The sequence below is a fragment of the Photinus pyralis genome, unplaced genomic scaffold (assembly GCF_008802855.1).
Source record: "Photinus pyralis isolate 1611_PpyrPB1 unplaced genomic scaffold, Ppyr1.3 Ppyr1.4_LG1, whole genome shotgun sequence".
Lineage (NCBI taxonomy): Eukaryota > Metazoa > Arthropoda > Insecta > Coleoptera > Lampyridae > Photinus > Photinus pyralis.
Genome location: NW_022170249.1, coordinates 3,405,519 through 3,429,139, shown reverse-complemented (window position 1 = coordinate 3,429,139; position 23,621 = coordinate 3,405,519). Strand labels below are relative to the sequence as shown.

The 23,621-nt window shown below is 39.7% G+C and overlaps 1 protein-coding gene across 3 annotated transcripts in view; it reads right to left on the bottom strand.

Annotated features, from left to right (window-relative positions):
* Nucleotides 1-1,229: 1,229 nt before the first annotated feature.
* The window catches only part of LOC116174469 (sodium channel protein 60E-like), an 81,815-nt gene continuing 59,423 nt past the window's right edge, over nt 1,230-23,621 (bottom strand). The window contains exons 6-15 of one of the 3 annotated variants that reach the window (XM_031492404.1): nt 17,700-18,120; nt 17,303-17,460; nt 17,103-17,253; nt 16,809-17,023; nt 11,753-11,923; nt 11,505-11,698; nt 11,341-11,446; nt 11,152-11,277; nt 1,671-1,851; nt 1,230-1,608 (exon numbers count right to left, since the gene is read on the bottom strand). In XM_031492404.1, coding sequence (XP_031348264.1) covers nt 1,403-1,608; nt 1,671-1,851; nt 11,152-11,277; nt 11,341-11,446; nt 11,505-11,698; nt 11,753-11,923; nt 16,809-17,023; nt 17,103-17,253; nt 17,303-17,460; nt 17,700-18,120 — 1,929 coding nt within the window. In that variant the 3' untranslated portion in view covers nt 1,230-1,402. Of the gene's footprint in view, nt 1,609-1,670; nt 1,852-11,151; nt 11,278-11,335; nt 11,447-11,504; nt 11,699-11,752; nt 11,924-16,808; nt 17,024-17,102; nt 17,254-17,302; nt 17,464-17,699; nt 18,121-23,621 lie in introns of those variants that run through there. The other 2 variants (XM_031492411.1, XM_031492417.1) reach the window with 2 other exon arrangements.

The window sequence follows — 23,621 nt, the reverse complement described above, 5'->3', positions numbered from 1 at the left end:
CGGTAAGAAGAGGTGAAAAGTAACCAGCCGGTTACATACTCTACTTTTAATTTCTGAAAAAGCAACATAGTAAAAAAATCAAGTGATGTAAAAATAAAAGAGCACCAAAAAACAAATTAATTTTTTTAAATAAAACGGTTACTTTTTGCTGTAATATTCTTAAAGAGCTTGAAATTTTCTTTACAATGATATCAAATATATTATAATTACCTTAAAAATTAAAGCTGCAGTAATGTTTTTGAAACCAATCGCAGTAACTGTGGAAATTTAAACAAAAACAAAAGAGAGTTTTTCACTTGTTACGCCTGTCACAAAATCAGTTTAGTGAACAATATAACTTATAAGCACCATAATACAACAAAATAATAATTTCACAAATGATGAAAAAATGTTAAGAGGTGTAATACATTATATAATATATCACACTGTATAATTGCAGATATGGTTCAAATTTACACCATGTGCGGGTCTAACTTTGAACCATGGCAATAGCTTTTTTCGGGAATACACACTACTCTGGGATATTTTTAAGCTTTAAGATATTATCGAACTATATACACCGCGATAATGTACTATAAATATGCAAATAAAGAGATCAGTGTTCGTGGATAGAGCGGGAGGTATCAGGTATGGCAGGTTTATGAAAATCAATCGCCTAATAGAACCAAACCAAGTATTGAGAATAACTGAGGCTAACACCGGATAGACATTTTAATTTGTTAGCGCATTTCTACGAACAATTTTAATCTTACAAGAAGACGAATATTCCTGATTGAGCTAGACGAAATTGAGTTGGAAGAAACAGACAAGATTCAAAAACAGTAAAGTCATATCTAGTGACTTTAAAAAACAGTAATAAACAGCCCCATCTATGGAATTATTTAAAAATTAGATATAGAAAACATTCAATCACTGTAAAAGAAAAGGGTATATCGGGGACAAAAGCATGTAAATAGCAGAAGACAAGAAAAATAGGCCAATTATGACGATCATACAATAGGTACGAAAAATAGAGACGTAGGTAGGTCAAATTTGAAATTTGAAAAGTCTTACTGTTCTTCATATCGGTTGATGATGCTTTTGAAGTGATACAAATCATCAACAAACAACTGCCGTTCGTAGAAATACCCAATAGTTAATTTCGGAATGCGTTTTTCCACGTCTGCAACAATGGCCGATAAAAAGCAATCAATGAACCTAACATGCAACATTTTATATGAAGTGGACTTAATTATTTACAACTTCCCAGTATCGCAGACATTAAAAACAAACGTTCCCTTCTAGTTTGAAGAGAACGATGCTTTGATATTGCGAATTAATACGTTTCGTCAAAATGAATTCATCTCCAGAAATATCTTATTTCTGAAGTTGAGTTCCTATATAATTAATCATCGTGCTGAGTTTATATTATAAAAGTTCGTTTTGTGAGAATTAAGAAATATTTGCGTGAGGGACAACCGCAACTAATTGAGATACTCACTTTAAATTCCCCTTTATCGTAACTGATTAAAGAGATTGGCCTATTCATCGCCTCCTGATAGCTCCGATTGTAAATCTTGTCCGGAGGAAAACCAATTAAAGTTTCCTGGTAAGCCTTTGTGTGTATTCCTAAGCAGACGTTGCGTTTTTACTGTAAGATGGAATGGAAATTTTAAACAAACAATACGCACCCTTAGTAAATTCTCTCTCTTCGGCCTGTCTTTGCATAACTTCTCGAACGATCTGTTCCAAACGTGAATTACTTTCGTTTTGACGAAGTTCTCGAGCTAAGGCACGTTTCCGACGTCGTTGTTGTATAAGCGCTTGGATCCTTTCGAAACTTTTCGCTATGTTTGATTCATCTCCTACTTCCTATAAAAAAAAACGTGATTGGTACTTTTATACGTAAATTAGTTACTTTTAATCTCTTTGGAGATAGAAATAATAATCAGAAGCTGCAATTAAGAATTTAGTGTCTAAATTTCAGTCAACTGGTTCAATACACAACATAACATCAAGTGAACATAAGTACTATAGGTCGTTAAACTGTGAATCTGTTAGTAAATCGCGGCTGAAGATCCAAGTTTGTTAATTCCACGACATTCGCAGCCGATCCACAAGGACCATATGACATATATTTATGCCAAGATTTGGCTTAAACTCGTATAAGATTATCTCGCCTGAATGGGTATTAGCTAATAACGTAATAAGCAAACTTGCCGCGAACCGAAAGTCCAAGAAAGATTACCTTTACATCCAAATTTGAGTTACAAACGCATCTGTTTGAGTCGTCCGTATGCCCCCCCCCCCATCCTAGATATATCGAATGTCCCCTCATTGCAAACATAAACAAGATACAAAGAATCGTATACGATTTCCAATAAGGGAAGCTCGCATTCGAAAACACGACTTTTATTCCGGCTCATATTCAATAGCACTGGTCCTTGAACTCGTACAAATCCATTGACGAAGGTTTCACATCGCTGTCTTTGTCAAATCTTTGTAAAATTATGTCCATCACTAAAATCATACACACATACGCTGCAGGAGTACGATTCCGTGCAAGAATCCGCCAGAAAGTCTTAGAATTTTTGCTGGTGGGGACTTTTCCAAACTGGATTATGGAAATGTCTACACACTTATGACTGGAAATAGCAATTGAGGTTACCTGAAAATGAGGCACTGAGGTGGAGCTGTTCGATGTGTGCTCAAACAAACGCTAATAATCGTGTAAGAACCATATTTTAGGGTAGTCCTTAATAACGAAAAACTAAATGTCAACGCAACCCCTATTTGATAAATGTGGCAAGCTGACTGGTCAAGTATGCGCATTCTGCACATATGGGTCTTAAAGGATCGTGTTAAGGCAGTTAAGTTGCGTACGCGCTCTGGTCACGATCGTATAAGGGATGCTAAGTAGAGCATCGGACGTATTAGTGAGTTTGGTGTAATAGCCCATTAATGTGAGTGTCTCCCACGTGTTGGTGGTGAGTGTCTCCCACGTGTAGGTGGTGAGTGTATTGTGCAGGCCATCGTGCATTGTTGTTGGGCTATGGTAAAACCCCTGGCAGATATCCGGATAATATACCTAGGCTTTTAGAGTGTATTATGTGCATGTGCCTATGACGCGGTCCCGCGGGTAGCTCCCGTTGATTATACCGCTGAGTGATCTACTCGCTCGAGTAGATCATGGTGTCGACCCAATACGAAACATAAAGGCCTCATTGTTAACACAAACAGTTCTGGGGTGAGCTCGACCTAGATGTCATTCCCAGGTAGGGCAGTGAGTGACATAGATCGACGTTACTGATCTATTGGCCGAGGGTCCTAGCGCGGCGTAACCCTTTCCCAAATAGGTCTGAGCTCCATCTTAACCCTTCAGGAAGCCATCTCCAACGACGCATTCAACCCCAATCGCCAACCGGAGTGTTCGGAGATTCAGGAGAGCTTAGTGACAGCTCGGGGCTAACGCCCCCCGGTGAGTTACTTAATTAATTAGCGAGGATCGCGGTTAAGCAGTCGCGATATTTGTTTACATGACCCTTGAGCGCGAAAGACGACCAGTCAGAGTGAATGCTGCCATGCCAACCTCTTATGCGTAGATTACAGAAGGACGTTTCTAATGAACGGTGAGTTTACAGTAGATTTGTCGCATGTTAATAATGAGTTCTGACCAACAATTAGCTCCCATTTTTAGCGATTTCCCTTGTTGTTATATAAAAATACCCCACATTACAATCGAAATCAGCTGTTGAAGACAGAACACGATGTCATTTGTAAACAAAAGCAAACCTACCTTCGTTGGTGCCAACGGAAAAGCACCATGACACCATCTTTGCAACAGAGAAACTGCTCCAGAAAGGAATGGTATGGGAACTTGCCGATTGTGACACGCTATCGGAAAATCGGTTAAGAACATGGGAGATGGAAACGAATGATGGCGAGCCGTCGCATATCCAGGACTGTACCCACGTAATCAAATACGGACTGGATTCGGTTCGATGCTGAGCATAAAAATAACGCGAAATGTGAGACATAGAATTGAAACAAGCTAGAGCCTGAACGTGGTACAGAGTGAGGCGGAATTAAACCAAGCGATAAAGCATCTCTCCCAGAAAAATCGCGTCACCAGTTTTGTGGAAGGATATTCCAAACAGGCGCTTGTCGGTAGGGAAGCGTCCGATATGCTGCAATGTGCTTGACTACCACGACTGGACCAAAAAGACACAGGCCGGCATACAAGTGGAAAACTAGGCAGAGATATCGGGATGCCATTGATCAAGCGGTGATAAGCATAAAAACACGACGGCAACTTGACATGAAATCGGTATTTAACAATGACATACCACCATCCATCGTATGACATATAGCTGGGAACATTTTTTTTTCGAAAACCGGGTTTCTATATTAAAACTGGTAAACACAACAGTCGAGCGTAGTATAAAGCTGGGATGTCCACAGGAAGCTGCACCAGTGCCATTAGTTAGATATGAAGAACCCATACAACCAGCGAGTATGGTACATGAATATGTAAGGTGCGAGAGGTTAAAGCGCTTCTTCTCGTGCAAAGAGAAATGACATTCAAAGGTTCCTAGACGTGTAGGACGGTATCCACGGAAGCAGGGAAGGGCCGAAGCATGTACAATATTAATATCGTATACCTCGAAAGAGAATAGTTAGTGTTCAAAAAGTATCGAACCATAGATTTTACCGTGTAAACCAATGAAGCGCTGGAAACTTTCTTTGGTGGAGATGTGGAGGGGACATTCATGCGTCGTGAATTTTTGCATAGCGTAAGTTGCTGGCAGTCGGCCTACGTGTGAAGACGTGTATTTATTTATTTATTATCCCTCTCTTGTTCTGGGTCCTCAACAGGCTCGCGCCCAATTACAGAGTGACCCGCATAATGCTTTTTAGAGGTGCCTCTGCAGAAGGTGTTAAGTTGTTCTATACTACTCCGGTATTTACCTTACGAATTAGAAAAACTGCAGGAAAACCTAATTCGGAGTAGCCAGGAGAATGCTCGGAACTGGTTTAAGGTAATTCCCATCTCTGCCACAGGTGAAAAATTCACCTGAACTCAGGTTCGAACACCCGACCTCCGGATTTATAGCCGATCAACAATATTTCCGGATTTCAGTTTTCGTAAAGGACAGAAAAGCGACATTGTATCAATGCAATCGCTATCTTGGCGATACGCAAGTGGAAACCATTCGGAAAGTTCAACATGTTTTCAGGGACGATTCCCTAAACACCTCACGGATAAAGGAGTGGTACCACTGCTTCAAATATAGGCGCAAATCGGTGGACAGGGAACCACGTTCAGACAGACCCTCTACAAGCCGAAATGCATAATCGTCGTATCACAGTCCAGGGAATTGTAACGGAGATAGGGGTAAGCAAACTCGAGCACATGGATCCACGGGGGTCTGTCCTAGGTCCTATACAATGTGGAACGCGATGCACGACGGGGTGTTGAGGTCATCGGGTTTTCCGACGACCTCGCAGTTTACGGCGTATGATCGCAAGGTGGGGATGGCGTTGGTACTTACGTATGAAACGTACTGTCGGAGAAATAGCGAACTAGATGAATAACAGAGAGCTGACTGATAAAACCAGTGTCGCCATGATGACGTTGGCGGTAAGCGTAGACATATTGGACGAGGCAATCAGGGACGAGAGATCCATTACGATCTTGGGCGTGGTTATCGCCAGAAACTTGACATTTGTCGATCACGTCTGATATATTGTGGACAAAAAAAATAAATCAGCAGTGGTACTAAGTTGACTCCTGCCGAAGAGAGTGGCCTTTGTTTAATCTACTGGCGTCAATCATGATGTATGCGGCGGACATATGGGACATATGGGCTAGACAAGGAAGCTACTGCTAAACATATGGATAGGCTCCTGTATCTGATCGCCATAAGAATAGGTAGCGGCTACGTATTGCTGCAAGGGACGACGTTTTGTGACTGCCGGCATTGCACAAGCTAGGATCATGGTAGAAGCCAGAGCTACGAAAAAGAGTGGTCGTTGGGCATACGGCATGGAGACGAAAGTTGTGAATTATCGTGGATAGACATATTAAGATAGATATTTAGACGGATTTCAAATGGTGGAGTTCGTGCGAATTAAACGAAATCGGGGAAGTGGCTTGTGAATCGAGTGATATTTCGAGAAACAAGAAGGTATAAGTGTAGTCCTCGTGGAATCGGGTGTTGAGCACTTCGAGTTTGCGTCGTAGAAGGTTTGCCTCGTAGTAGCCAGCTGCATCGTTAATGAATTGAATTGTAGAAATTCATCATCATTTTAAGGAAATCACAAACTTGGTTCGCATTAATTACTCTTGTAGCATTTATTATAAACATTATTTATTTATAAATAATGTTATAATCGTAAGAAAATAAACGTAATAATAAAACAACGTATCAAGAACAAGAATTGACGTGTCGACATTTACACGGACAACGGACAAGTACTACTACCACAGATATATATATATATATAATACATAAAACAGTGTTGCCGCTATGAATGTTTTGTCATATTCTCAACACTTCCTCCCAAAACTTTTGTCACACCCTGTACCGGTAACACTCCTAACCTCATTCGCAAATCTTCAAATCTAGGACGTGGTAGTGCTTTTGTCAATATATCGGCAAGTTGATGCTCTCCTTCCACATGACGTACTGTGATTTCGCCGTCTTCGTATTTTTGTCTGATGAAATGGTATCTTATATCGACATGTTTCGTTCGTTTATGGAATTCCGGGTTTTTGACGAGTTTTACCGCACTGGCATTGTCGATTTGGAGGCACGGAACACCTTGCAGTTCTATAATCTCACTTAGTAGTTCCTTTAGCCACACGATTTCTTTAACACATTCACTTGCAGCAATATATTCGGATTCTGTGGTGGACAAAGCTACACTCCTTTGCTTTCGACTGGCCCAAGTTATCGCACCGCCTGCATACTTGCACACAGCACCCGATCTTGATAGTCTAGTTTTATGATCGCCGGCAAAGTCTGCATCGCTGTACGCTTCTAGTTCACCAGCCTTCTACTTTGGCTTGTATACAATGCCCACGTTCGCAGATCCTTTTAGGTACCTGAATATCCTTTTGACGGCTTGCCAATTTGAAAACGTCGGATTTTCTAACGATTCGGATACCTTGTTAACAGCATATGCGATGTCGGGTCTTGTTGCAATGCTCAAGTACATGAGACTGCCTACTGCATCACGATACGGCACCTTCTCATCTAATTTAGGATCAGATTCGAACAGCTGTGCAATTTTCTCACATGGCGTTGATACAGAGTTGCAATTCTCCATACCAAAACGCTGCAAAATGTGACTGACATAGCTTTCCTGACCTACAAAGATAGACCCGTTAGATAAATTCGATATCTGCATACCTAAGAAGCAACTAAGATCATCTTCCGTTATTTGGAACTCCACTTTCAGATCATCGATGAAACCATTTACGGTTTCTTTGTTGTTTCCGACTACGATCCCATCGTCAACATAGATTGCAACCAGGACCTTTGATTTGACAGTCCCTTTAATGAATAAACAAGGATCGGCTTTACTTTGTTTAAACTGTTGCTTGTGTAACATAAAGTTCATTAGACGTTTGTTCCAACAGCGTGGAGACTGTTTTAGACCGTAGATGCTCTTGTTGAGTTTACACACTTTTGTAGTGCCGTCTTCAAACCCTTCCGGCTGCTTCATATACACCTCTTCCTCCAATTTGCCGTAAAGGAACGCAGTCTTTATATCAAATTGTTTTGTGTACAATTTTTCCGAAGCTGCCACACTCAACAACGTTCGAACTGTATCGAACCTGGCTACTGGGCTGAAAGTTTCAGTAAAATCGACGCCAACCCTTTGTGCATAGCCTTTTGCAACAAGTCTGGCTTTAAAACGATGCTGTTTTCCATCTGGTTTGGTTTTTATCGTTAAAACCCATCGACTTCCCACAGATTTCTTGCCTGGTGGTAATTGAACTAGATCCCATGTATTATTTTCCTGAAGTGAAGCGATTTCTTCTTTCATGGCGTGTTTCCATTCCTCGCAATGGTCAGAGTTCATTGCTGTGGCAAACGAGTGCGGTGGCGAATGTTCCGCAAACAACACATAATCGTTAAGGTATGCTGGCTTTTTACATTGTCTTCGAGCAGATATTTCGTCCGTAACGATCTTTTGAACCGCTACTTCCTCCGCATCTTGTCCAGGTGCTTCCTCCATAACGATGCCTTCACTAATGGAATCCTCTTCTTGTGCTTCGACCTCTGTGACTTCGTCCACAGCGGATTCTTCCCCTTGACAATTTTGAGATACCACATTTTCATTCGGTGACGGATACTTCTTACTCGAAACAATGGTCACTTCGTTGCCATGGATTTCAGGTGTCGTCACATCTTGAGCATTTTCCAGAATCTCCTCTTTTGAAAAAATTATATCGCGACTTAGCATAACTTTTTGGCGTGACTCGATCCATACACGATATCCATCCTTTACACCACAGTAACCAACAAAATATCCAGGAATACCCTTTTTATCCCATTTTCTTCGGTTTGGTTTAGGCACATGCACAAAGCACTTGGTACCGAATATCTTCAAATGGTTTGGTTGAACCTCGGGTTGAACAGCATCTCTCCCGTACCACAATTCATACGGAGGTTTTTCAAATTGAGTGGGGCCCGTATGATTTAAAATATAACAAGCCGTATTTACAGCCTCAGCCCACAGCCTAATCGGCAAATCCCTTGCATGAATCATGCTTCTAGCGCTTTCTACAAGTGTACGATTCTCACGTTCTGCGGAGCCATTTTGTTCAGGCGTATTAAGGCATAGTAACACGGAGATTAATACCCTTAGAGTTCAGAAACGACTTCATATTATTGTTGTCGAATTCTTTACCTCCATCACATAAAAGTTCTTTGATTACATGCCCTAACGTAAATGCTTCATTCACAAATGTTTTAAAGCATTCAACCACTTCAGATTTTAACGTAAGGAAAAATACTCGTCTATATTTTGTATAATCGTCCTTAAAACAGACAAAGTACCTCGCACCACCCAGAGAACTCTCCTGCATAGGACCACACACATCTGCATGAATTAGGTCTCCTGCTGATGCAGATTTGTTCATCCTTGTACCGAAACTTGCACGTTTTTGTTTTCCGAAAACACACCCGTCACAGAACTCCGTACCACCTTTAACAACACAGCCGTGGCGCTGTAAATACGTCTTGACATGACGTTTATTCTGATGGCCTAGCCTTTCGTGCCATAATTGTAGAGTATCTGTTGATGATGCAACAAAAACTTTTTGAACAGCTGCTGGTAAGCGAACCCGCATGTTTAGTTCATATAGACCTTTAATTGTTTTTTCACCACTTAATCGTACAGTTCCGTGTTTTACAAATTCACACCTGTTACCGTTTGCTCGAAACTCGAAGCCTTTGTTTATTGTTTCCCCGATTGAAAGTAAGTTACGTCCTATTTCTGGCACATACCAAACATTTTCTAAATAGTTTGGTACCCAAACACCATTAATTTTCATTTCGACGTTCACCTTGCCTTGCCCGTATGCATAAATAACTTGACCATTTCCAACTTGTACCGGTTTTTGAATAGCAAAAGATTTGTAAGTAAGAAAATACTTTCTTTTCATGGTCATATGCACTGACGCGCCAGAATCAGCAATCCAATTATTGTTGGGATTTCTACACCCGGAAAAACACGCAAATGCTTCCCCGGTCGGTTTTGCAGATTTCTCCACTTGTAATTTTGAATCTCCCGCTCTTCTGGGACAGTTTTTCGCACGATGACCAACCTTGCGGCACTTATAACACTTCCGCCATTTTTCCTTATCAAATTTCTCACTATCTTTACCACCTTTAGCGACTAGCGCGGTACAATCGTCTTTCCTTGAAGGCAAACGCATTTCTATAAGCCTCAATCGTTCAGTTAGTTTGTTTACTGTCCTATCTTGCAAAGGCACCGATTCCCACACACTTTTAAATTCGAAGTAGTCTTTCGGTAACGTGGACATAATGCGACTCATTAACAATAGATCTGGGAGCACAGTGTTCACCAAGCTTTTCATTTCTTCATTTAATTCACTGAAGTTGCGCTGAAGACGAGCGATATACGTCGTGATATCTTCGGATGCATCTTTTTCACAGCTGAAGAAACTCTCTAGAAGTCTGTCCACTCGTTGACTTGAACTTTGTTCATATATTGAAATTAGCTTGTCCCAAACTGATTTTGCTGTATCACATGAGACAGTAAGATCAATATTGGTCTCATTCATTGCAGTCATCAAGGTTAATTGAGCCAAAGCATCGTCCTTTTTGAATGCTTTTAATTCGACCCCATACTTAGTTTGATCAGCAACAGACGCCTCATCCACAGGTGCCACTGGCAAAGTCCTTGTACCATTTACCAAGTCAAGTACTTCATGGTGTCTTAACAGCAGCTCTATTTGCCGACGCCACTTACTCCAGTTTCTGGCCCCTTCTAACTTTTCAATCTTGATCTTAAAATCCATCTCTTCACCGATGGATGATAAATCTTACAAAACCAAACGCTTTTTTTTTTATAGGTTATACCGAGCAGTGAGCACGTGCTGTAGGTATCACGATTCACAGGTATCACTCAGCTTCACGCAGTTTCAATGCAGCCTGGGCCCATAACCTCTTGTAGCATTTATTATAAACATTATTTATTTATAAATAATGTTATAATCGTAAGCAAATAAACGTAATAATAAAACAACGTATCAAGAACAAGAATTGACGTGTCGACATTTACACGGACAACGGACAAGTACTACTACCACAGATATATATATAATACATAAAACAGTGTTGCCGCTATGAATGTTTTGTCATATTCTCAACAATTACTATGCATTAATCGCTCATCTTTTTCCTCATCCATCGGTATGCTGGGATACGGCTTTCGTGATTCGGGAATGCCTTTTATTTAGTTAGGTCAAACGAAGCTTAACTGTTCTTGTAATAAAGTGGACAAGAAAGGGTGCTTTATAATCGCAAATAAAAAGAAAAATAATTCTGAACTCTTATAAACAAACTTTATTAAAATAAGAATAATAATAATAAGAAATCCAATAAAATTCATGCAAAATACGTGAATATGTACCTCTTTACGACTTTTGAGCTCTTCCGAATTAAAACTATTGAGCAGCAACGCCAAGAACAAATTAAGCACCATAAAATTTCCCATAACGAGCGTTGGTAGAAATACTGCGAAGCAAGTGCCCGGGCCCTACAAATAGAGAGAAAAACAAGTATAAATTGATTTACTTTTAATTTGGTTCTTTAACTTTACTTCTGTCGTTTCTGCTCGCATGCAGTCCCAAAGAGGCTCGATCCACTCGCCGCACAATATCCGAAAAATCATCATAAACGAATGGAAAAAATCGGTAAAGTTCCACCTGTAACAATAAAACATTAAAACGTTTCCGCTGTTAGGAGTTGAAATTGAATACTTTCCTCGGAACGGGATCCGGATAAAATTTTTCAGGCGTATAATCCTTCGAAAAAAGTTGCATTCCTATCACAGCAAATATGTATATAACAATTACTAAAACGAAAGTTAGGTTTCCTAAAGCACCGATTGTACTAATGATAATACTTAATAAAACTTTCATAGTTATCCACGATTGCGCTAATTTAAGAACGCGCAACTGAAAATAATTCTTACGTTAATTACTATTCGCATGTAAAGGCACGGTCGTTACCAATCGCAAGCCTCGAAGCACCGACAGCCCGTCGACAAGCTCGAAAATTAAATCTAGGACACTTGCGGATACTATAATTAGATCGAAAATATTCCATCCATTCTTAAAAAAGTCCTTGCTGAGCGCCATCAGTTTCATTGTACATTCTAAGGTGAAAATGGAAGTAAATACCTAAAAATAGAGTAAATAATACATATTGTGGAAACCTTTTGTGGTAGGTAATGGGAATTACGTAGCATACAGGGCCAACGGAGGTAATACGCAACATAGTTATGATAATTGTATGTTCTTATTTGTAAGATTACATTACTTCAAACAATCCTACGTTTACGCAAATGCTTACGTTAGTGTGCGTTTAAATAAACGTATAGGTAAATATTTCATAAACCGTAACTCGTACATATCCGTATCGTTTCCGTAAATTTACTTCGCTGTTTACAATAAACCATAATAAATACGTAACTTTGAAACATTTTCAACCTTTGCGACTATGCCCAAGACTTACATAACGCTTACATATACGTACGTAAAAATTACGTTCATTGTAAACACCTTCGTATGTTTCTATACAGTTCAACTTTGCGAAATGTTTACGTTTTATGTATTTCTTACGTATACGTTCATTATAAACGCACACTTAAGTTTACGTTCATGCTAACGAATATTACTATTAATTGAAATTCACGGAATGTATCATGGTTATCTAGAAATTTAACGAATGATCGGTGAAATGCTTGTATACCCGATATGATCAGGCACACTCTGGTTCACTTACGTGATACTTGGCCTTGGTGAAATTGGGATTACTAATAGTGAAGGTCGTTAGATCGTGGTCTAAACTAAAAACCAAAGTCACTGAAGGTCAAGCGGTGGAATTCGTTCCTGAGCTCAATGTCACTGAAGGTCAGTCGATCGTGGTTGTTGTCTAAACGATAAACCAAAGTCATTGAAGGTTAAATATACACGCGTTTCTCCCTGAACTGCATGTCAGTAAAGGTCGTAGACGAGCATTCTTTCCTGAATTAAAGCAAAATCAAGGTCACCGAAGGTCAAACGTAGACGCGGCGATTCCAATGTGACTGAAAATCCCACTTGAAGGTGAACTAGAGGGAGAATTGAAGATAAAATAGAGAGCAAAATTCAAGGTGAAATAAAGCATTATTCTCAGCTCAAACAACATTATCGAGTTTTAAAACAAAGGGTGTATTGTTTTCGGGCTCAAGGTCAAACGTGTTTCAATCCTTCGAATCTAAATATATCCTAATGGCGAATATGTAGATAAGGATGACGCCTTCTCCAACATAGTGAAGGAGAGCTTTGTAAAACCATGGCGCGGGATAGTTTTTGCGTCACATTCCAAAACGCCCGTTATTCTCGGAGAAATAAGATTAGTAGATACGGAGCCACCTATGCGAGACAGTCACGTGACGCGCCAGATGTGAGGTTCAAGCGTGGTCTAAACTCACTGAAGGTCATCGTCGTCCACACAAAGGGGAAAAAGTAACCTTGCGAGGTAACTCGAGAGGCCCTCTCGGCCCCCAGATGTCCCGCTGTTGGCGTGTTGTGGTACGGACAATGTGCGTCCATTTGGCACGTTGTAGCTACTCTTATATGAATTTCCTCTGGCGATCGACTAGATTCTAGAGAGGATCCTTGCGAGGTTTTCTTGTCAGGCTTCGATGAGGGTGCGTGCCTGTTGGTCAGTTGATTATGCTTTACCCGTTCCGACAGTGTACTTCCACGACGGGAGCAGCGGTTCGCACGCAGTAAAGGTCCACTCAAACCGACGACGCGGGAATGTGGGCATGGGAACGTAGTCGGTGCGGTTGAGTTCATAATTAATATTAGTTCACTATCTGAAACTGACAGGCGGTTCGTTAGTTGGTTACTTCTCTGGTGCGATGCCCCACGTCTACGGTGAATATCAGTAGAAGACGTGGTCAGCTCATTAATTAACTCCGATCTTCCTTCGTCTTGTTTATTCACACAAGTGATTGGCTCTAAATCGGCGGTCTTTAAGGTAGGGATGGTAGCGTTTTATCGCCTTCATAATTTCTAAGCAGTTCTGATTATCTCTCGATGACGTTCTTCTCCCTGTGTCGATTTTTTTGTCATACGCGTGAGTTTTGTGAGCGGTTCGTGCGTTTCGACGGGTTATATACATACGACCACAGTTCTTATGCAGACTAGATACCGGCTACGACATCAGATTCTTCATTGAAGAAATCAAAAATGCCGTGAAAACAATTGCGGAAGAACAAACAAAATGAGGACTAGCAACGATAACGGCAAAAGCAACAAGGACAAATCGGCAACAATGACAACCACCAAAAGGTGCAACGACGATGAAAATTACGAAACGACGATGACGACAGCTGGAAACAAGTTCGAGATACTGAGAGCGTTAAGGTCCACTCAAACCGACGCGGGATGGATGCGGGATATATTTCTACAGCGGGTTATGCATCACTATGCATACTTACATATTCCGCTGTACAAGCATATTCCACATCCGTTTTGCTCTCACATTCCCGCGTCGGTGTGAGTGGACCGTTAGGCTTATAAATCCTAATACGTAACAGATTTATTTTCCTTAACCTATATCAATTATGTTAGTATGCAGTAAAAGTTGATACGTCAACCTTAACAATGTTCTTAATATTGTACACATTTCCTTATTATTATGCATTTCCTTGTTATTGTTGGATATTATATTTCCTTAATGTTAGCGGCCGCCTTAAATCTGTTCTAAATGAACACTGAGTGACGAAAACGACGAGGACGACATTGAAATTAAAACCAAACTTAAGACAACGATAACGACAAAAGTATCCCGAAGACGAAAAATAATAAACAAAACTCAGAACCTCTGATCCTATGGGAAAATGGAAATGGAATAAGATACAAAAAAAGCCATCTAACTGGCTAAGGCGAATCCCCAACGGAAAACGATTACAGGCAACTATTTGAACTTTTAAAGAACGGAGTGAAAACTATTTAAAAGTAGTGATCAGAAGAATCATGACCGAGACCAACTAAGAGGAAATCGCAGAAAATCAGGGTGTCCCTGATGAAAAAAAGATATCTAGCACCCCTGTTCTCGCAAAGTTGCGTAAAGATTACCTAAAAGTGGATTTTATTAAACTTGAATTCTTCTACGTACAAGTGGGAAGTCTCCGCATCAAAACAGAAGTGATTCGGTGCCACAGATGCCAGCTGTTCTGATACGCTCAACGCAACTGCCACACGATGCATGAACTGTGGTGCAGAACACAGCACGCATGAGCGCACAAAACCGCGAACGCTCCGAAATGCGCCAACTGCTAATGGGAGCATCTCTCACCGCATATAAGATATCCGATGGATTTTTAACATATACTTGGAAAACCGACCAACGAACGAACAAAAACTGAAGACACCACGATTTTTGGCAGAAGAGAACGGAATAAACGGAAAAAGAAAGAAAACGAGAGGCAATCAACTAACGAAGATAAATTGGTCACCGCTCTGAGAAGGATGGCATTATGGCAATTCAATTTGGCATTACGAACGCAAGAATGCACCAGAAACTAGAAGAAACTGATCAACATTTTTAGAAACAATGAATAATCAATGCTCGAAAACGAAGAGGCGTAGGGAAAGGAATTTTTCTTTCACTATGGATTTTGCGCAATTACTTCCAAGTACTCATTTAATTATATTATTCCCATTGTAAATCTTGTAAGAACATGTCAAATCGAACGCTTGACTTAGGTTGTTCGGTTTAGTAACGTTATTGATTTTTTCATCTTGCTTCCTTTTAGCACACCAAAGTTTGTTGTTTGATATAATCACTTTTTCAGCGCAAATTGTTTGTTGTTACGGTATTTGAATGTAAAATATACGTTGGAAAAGTGCAATAGATTTTCTTGATGCAGTGTGACGTTAATCTATTTCCTTTTGAGGAAGCTGCTGCGTTATTAACGAGCTCCTACCGAGTTTATAATTTTGCAGTGTCTGTCCGTCCGTTAGCACGATCACTCATAAACGAATGGACCGATTACGATGAAATTTTGCAGGTGGATCCTTTATCAAATTTGTAGATCGGAGTTCGTGAATTGGCAATGTAGCCCAAATAATAAAGTAGGCCCTTTTGACATCTCCGTTAGTTATGAACCGAATTGAATGAAATTCAATATGCCCATAGCTTTAGCCGTATAAAACGCAATTCCAAAATTTGAGCCTAATCGATCAGTATTCACAGTGCCCTTTGTGCACTCGACCATTTACAGACCGAATTGCAAACTTTCTTATTTATGGAGAGATTTAAATGAAATTTGATACATATACACTTTAAATAAAAGTAAAACTAACATGCTATAGCCATACCCAGGAGCTCGTTTGCTATATTTGTTTAATTTATTTAAATCTCGAACTGTTTATTTACTAAAGTAATAAGATTACCTAACTGTGTGTTATTTTCCTATTTTGAAGTATCCTTTTTTGAGTCGAAGCAGTTAGCCGAGGTATACAACAAAACCAACTGAGAGAAAGTAACCGTTATATTCTGACGACGCAACTTGACAGCTATTGATTACGTAGACGTTAGTGTAGCAATATAAGCTGCTTAACTTTAAATTGGACGTAGATAAAATTGCTACCATTCAATAGATTTTAACGTTTTAGTTGCGAGTCCGGCAATATAAGAAATTCATAAACTAATACAGAAGAAATAATCGAAACCACGGCAAGAAACGTGCAGGCTTTACAAAGTTGTAGTCCGCATTATTGAAAGAAAGAAAATTAGTTTACGTACGTTTTTCCGTAATCGTAGGTATTTGAAAACTGCTAAAATGTCCAATACCAAAATAACCATCAATGCAAATAGCTTATAACGACAACTTAAATATTACCTATGCGCTATATGACAATGATGTGTAACTTTAGTTTAAAGTACGTTTACAGTCCGTCGCCCTGTAATTTACTTCGAATGCAACAAAAAATTGATGTGTTTTCGATAAATCGTTTTCAGTGCTACGAGCGGAATGTGGAATTTATTCACGTTTATTGTACTTACTTTGTTTCCGACATCGAGCGCTCTGTGCACGGATTCGCTCATACCGTGATGTTCTAATGCTAAGAACATTGTATTAAGTACAATGCATACGGTAATAAAAAGTTCGAACAAAGGATCTCGTACAATTTGATAAAGCCCCTGCTGAAATTGAAGCCAACTTGTATAATTTATGCAGCATTGTTCACAGCACGAACAATTGCGATCAGGTATATCATCTGCAACAAAATAGCGTAATGCAAAATTTTGCATAGACAAGCTCCCTGCAATTCTATTAGGGAGCACGAAAGCACTTACCTATAACAACGATGTGGGATAGATAATCTGCAGGTAAACTATACACGTTATGATTCTTTTTCTTACAGGTTCCAACCCCATTACACTTAATTACTTTAATTTGTTTAGGACTCAAAGTTAACGTAACTGGAGTAACATCTATTTTTTGGTGCTAAAAACGGACGAAAATTTATAGAGATCGTTTCGAATTTAATACCTACTCTTATAACGTTTGGAGTGTGAGTTGCGGCATCTTCAGAGGTAGCATCTGCTTCTTCGTGATCGTCCACCACCCCCGAATCATCAAATGAAGATTCACGATTATTACCCTCGCTATTACTACTTGTTTGTCGACTATGTAAACCGGGCCGTAATGGAGCTGCTACATTCAACAAGAGAACTACCGTTATTAAATAAAGTTCTAATTTATTTAAGTGTCTTCCCGGTTTCACATGCTTATGTAAAATGAGGTAAATGTAATTGAAACTTTCGTGGTTCACTTTGTGGCAAATGCTATCTATTCATGCACTCAGGTCTATTAAATTCCTAGGAAAATATTAAAGAGGCATGCGTTTAAAGTGAGATTATCAAGCTGATAGAATAAACAATACTTCGTACCGAGCCTATTGGAAGGGTAAAGTGTTTCGGGACACTTTGTTTCTGAAAGTTGTACGTGTTTGACTGGAAGAGCTAATGAGAGTGCTTGAGTTGTCGGCGAACCACGATTATGATGAGGACTGGGACTAGGACTTGGGGTAACCGACCTACGTTGCTTTGTTGGAGTTGGAGAATTCGATTCCTCTTGCTTTGGAGAACATATAGACCCGCTATTATTACCGCCGCCGCCCCCTCCATTACTGTTAGTTTTCGGCCGTTTTCTTCGCCGAGTCTTCTTTCGTGAATATGAAGCTAATAAAACACCCTTTCGTGCGTCGATTTTTTTCAACTTGTGCTTAGATAATTTTTTTACGTTAATATGCGAAGGATCGAAACTAAACGTGGAGTCTTCACGGTGATCCACGAGATCCTTTTTTCGTTCCTGAAACATACATCGTCTTTAATCACAGCACATTTCTCGTTTATTACGTAATGGTGAAACTGTGGCTTTCGCTAATTTATCAAAATGGAAACGAGATATGAAATTTGCAGCAGACTTGGAAACGATTAAACTTAGATCGCTTCACGTAACCTGACACTTAGGAGATCTTGCAGTCATTCTAGCATGCATAGAATTCCCACACAGAATAATTAATTTAATGGAGCTAAAGACTTGAGCAAGAATTTACTTGATTTTACTCTGCTAGATTCGTGTAACGACTTTTCATCATATCAAATTAGGTAAAACGCCAATTACTTTTTTGTCATCTAAAGTTATATTATATTGTTCACGTTAATTTGTCCAGCGCCGTAATATACACGGTGGGCAATGATAAGTTTGGGTCGATTACTGTTTCGGAATTCATAATGGTCATCCTAATCCTATGAGACCGTTTCATACAAAATATTTTAGTTTTAGACGACTAAATGGACTGTCCCAGGCGCCTAAACTACGTATATCTGTGCTAAACTGAAGTTGTTACGCCCCGGTAATAACCTTAACACAGCAAACTCCCACGAGGGCGAGCCTCGCGGCGGAATGAGCGCGGAATACTAGGCGCAACCTCCGTAAGAGGACGCCAGTAGATAAACAAGGATCTCATAACAAGTCAAAAGCCATTCAAGGAAGAAATACGAAAGCATCACGCAATCACCTCCTAAAAGCAACTCTATAACTCCATCCTCACATTTAACCTCCTCCTTAAAAACCTAAAATGCTACTACAACCATACAGTCCTTATTGAAACCAAACTCCCTGTTGCTTTTGATCTCCAAGAAACTCCAACACCTTTTCGGTGATCCCAACGTGTCCTTTACTCAACTGTCCGGTCCCAAACCCCAAACTCACACCCCTAAACCTCCATGTTTCTCCTGTGTGATCCGCAATGTCGACCGTAATCCTACAATCCATAGAATACAATACAATCCCTTGTACGAATCATTACCATAACCGCCGCCGTTCAGAGGTCATCCATGCAATCGACCAAGCATTCCTTAACCGAAGAACATGGGCACCCTTCTCCAGAAACGTGGTAGCGCTTTCCACTCCATACATGGTCATCTCCTAATTCCACAATCATGGATTTCGTCGTCGGTACCGTTAACTCCTGTGGCATACGCCGCAAACGTCTCCTCATAAAAAAACCTCCTTCCCTCCCAGCCTGCAAACTGACGTCAGATACGACTTTTATGGCGTCATATATTGGTCATTATTTAACGTGCCCCAAACATGCCGTCATAACTCAAGTGTTTTCGGTTCGTTATCGAACATCATTTTTCGATGACGTTTTAACTGCTAATTTTGGCGCGTTATTATTGTAGTCCAGTAACCTTGTTTCTGAAAATAGGGGGGTACAATGCGTCAAATCCGGTAGTTCTGATTTTTTGTGGGATTGCTTATGTTGTTAACCCAATGTATAATCCAAGTTTTCGACATCGAGCGGCGAACGCAACATCGTCAAATATACTCAAAACCGGAATATTTTCAGGTTTTGACGGTTTTAACCCCGAAGGTCCCGTTTTTCGCCAGTAACTGTTCAATAAGTTTTCAAAGCAGACCAAATTTGATATAATTTAAATCCACATCCGTTTGTATAGATCTAATAGATTCTGAGATAATGCTTTTCAAAGATTGTCAATTTTTCGAATTCGAAAATCTTTCGCAATTTTTGTGGGTGACGTTTCTATTCTGATTTACACTGATGCCAAGAACACCAAATTTGTAGTAATCGATGTAGGTTTTCTTCTCCACAAAGTTGTGTGGTCTCGAAAATTATTTGGTTCGATATCTGACAGGTGCACTCGCGGTACATCACGACTCAATATGGCTCCAATGTGGCAATAGTTTTCGATGGATATCCAACGGCTATTGGAAAAAAAGGTACGAAGAGCTTTGAGCGTGTTTGCAGAGCCAAATCACATTCATCTCCGGAAATAATCTTTGATGAAAAAACCATACCTTGGGTTTCTCAAGAAAATCTCTTGTCAAACGACAAAAACAAAATTCGGTACATCAACTTGCTAAAAACAAAAATGGGAAACCACGACATCTGAGTACTGCAGGCAGAGGACGATGCTGACATGCTCATTATCACTACTGTTATCACTGCTGCTTCTTCTTATGATGTAGTGTTGGTCACTGGTGAGGACATCGACTTGTTGGTAATCCTCACTGGAATCTCACACCGACGTAAAACTTTTTTCAAGAAGTGTGGAAGAAGCAAAGCTGCCGATGTAATCTTTTCAGACATCACCTCCTCAAAATGCACATCAAAACCGAAGCTTTTTTTATTCATTCATACATTCAGTGGATGTGATCCTGCTTTTTCGGCCAGGGGAAAATGAAAATAGTGTCCACTATACAAAAGAATCCGGACCTCGAAAGGAAGGCTGCGGTTTTCCTCAACGCCACTTCTACACCTGACGAGAAGCTTTGTATGGTGGCAACCCCGACTCCCAGAACCGTGACGAGCTCCGGTACGAACTGAATCTCCACCACACAAGGCCTAGTCCCCAAACTGATGACGAGGAACGATGCCCCGCAAAACCTGTTGCGAATGATTTCGTGCGGTTGCAAGAAGGGTTGTGGGAACGTGTGAAGCTGCCGGAAGGCGGAGCTGAGGTGCTCCTCAGTATGCAACCACTGCAGCGGTATCGTGCGATAATGTGCCAGATATTGATAGATCGATTCCCCAGAAAGCGATGATCTGTCTGATCTAGAAATGGTAGAGGATGTATTGTGGAGAGATTTTACATAAAACATTGACAATGCAGCCCCAAACCATTCAAGTGAGGAAATCGAGGATGCTCAACCGGGCCCGTCCGGGAAAATAATATACTTATATGGAATATCATTTATACCTCTGTTTTCTTTTACAGCATTACAGAACAACAAAATATTGCTAAAAATTTTGGAAAAATCTATAAACTTTGAAAAGCATTATCTCGAAAACTATTAAGTCTATAGGAACGATCGTGGTCCCAAATTATAGCAAATTTAGTCTACTTTCAAAACGTATTCATTAGTTATTTTCGACAAACTGGTCCTTCAGGATTAAGATCGTCAAAAACAGAAAAAATCGAAAATTTCGCGGTTTTTTGTATATTTGACTATGTTGCGTTCGGTACCCGAGGTCGAAAATTTGGATTATATATTGGGTCAACATCGTACCCAACTTATAACAGTTTTAAAATAATATTAACATTTCTGTCCATCTTTCAATTTCCACCTGTATATTTTCTAAATTTTCTCGTCATTGAATGCGACCAATTTCTATTTACTTTTGCATTTCTGTATTTGCCTCTCCGATTTAACTTTTCTTCTTGTTGTTAGAGGACATTTAGTTTGTTTTGCTTTTTTTATGTTAACCATTAAATTACCTTATATCAAATACTGCCCTACTATTTGTCAGAGAATAACTATCCGTAGCTTTGGCTTGGGTAAAATTTCGAAACTTGTGGCGTCTTCCAGCAACGTGCAATAGAATCGGTCGTGTTCGATTCCCGAATATGGGTGTTTGATATATTTTCCAATGGTCGAATTGATTTAATAATTAGCGGTAGCATCTTTAATCAATCGATTACCCGTTGTGCCGACAATTTGTTTTTGGACGTTCGGTTACAATTTTTTCCGAAATGGACTTTTAATACGGAAAACTCAAGCATTTCAAATCGGGAACAAAGACCGACCATATAGTATTTTGAAGTCATTTGGGACGTATCCAATTCTTTTCATTTGTGTACTCTCTGACTAAGAGAGCCTTTGCAAGGGGGTTAATATTCAGCTGAATCCGGGGAAATAATCGACCTACTGCAGATGAGTGTGCTGTAAAACATCCCGTAGAATCATTAAAATTTTAAGGGCAGCCGAACGTAGATCATGAGAAATATACCTGCAGCACAAGCTTTGTTACCTTCGTAGAAGTTATTTTTGGTTACACCAGGACCCTGTGGTTGTCGACACCATTTATCGTTAGCGGTGCCGTACCTTCAATTTTTTTACCTTTCCTAATCTGGTGGCTCGAGATAAAATTGTTAGTGGAATTAGGTGGCGCCTGAAAGACTTGAATCGAAGCACCAGTAAGTATTAGTAGCGGGGATTTACTTGGAACCTTTTATAATAAATTGTTGTCAAAGTTTTTAATTCACTTACCTACTACCCTGAGTAAGAGCATATCTGTCTACGCTGTTAACTATTTGGCTAACGGAGCTAGCTGGCCCACCATCATTCTTCAATATTTTTGTATTAAAAAGGTCAAATGACTTGGGAATCTGGCCAATAGAAAATATCGTTTGCAAATGCATGGTATTTCCTTACAAAGAGCACAAGTGGGCTTCGTTTCCATTATTACACAGTTTATACCGGGTGATTCATTAGAAGTGAGGACAATTTGAATTTCCCGCAAATCAAATAAATTATGAAGTTGGTACTAACTGATGATCTTTTATTTAATTGCAGTGGTGTATCGTGTATCATCATGCTTTCAGTAAATCGTTTACTTATTTATAATCTACAAATACTGCTTCTGTTTTACCACAAATTATAAACTAACACTAGACACAGTCACGTTTCTTACATATTTTAGTGCATCAACTCTAAAAATTGTTCAAAATGGAAAATGTAATAAACCGCAAATGTCACACAACAATTAACGGCGGCACTGGTTTCTTAAATGACAGTCATGTCAGAAAAAAATTACTAACGAAATTCAAACCGTCAATCTAATAAAGCAAAAAATACTAAAACCTTACGCGCGAAATTCAAGCGATCATCACTTCTAATGAATCACCCGGTAGTTTTATTTTTATTCAGTACATGTAAGTTTTCACTTTTTAAGATTACGCTACAAGTTGTATGTGATGTTTCACTATACAATTATGAACATTTGGGTGTTTTAATGAAATACCAACGTACTTACGTAAACACCCTAAGGTTAAACTAGCGCGGCGCGTAACATTCATTGATTGATGTGAAAAAGGGAAATTCTGATATTCACCTTATTTGACTTGCTCTTTTCCACTAGGCCTATTAGCGATATATCAAAATAAAGGTTCTAAATGACGTCAGGTGTAACGTAATCAACTCACATATTTATAACGTCTTTAATGTACGTTATTAAGACGTATGAATGGCACGTCCTTAATACGTTATTATTCTGACGTCATTTGGGATGTGACATTTTGACGCGATTACGTTTATATTACGTGATTAATAGACGTCCCTTACGCCAAAAATCACCAATAATTGACGACTTACAGACGTCATTTTGCAGGCTGGGCTCCGACCAAATACAGATCCACTCAATAACTGAAACCCTGGTCTATAAAAAGGAATTTTCCAGAGCCAACTGGGAAGCTTTTGCCCAACGCGTCACAGAAAACATTCCGCCACATGAGAAAAACCCCACGACGTTTCTAAACAGTTACATATCTGTAGAGCAATGG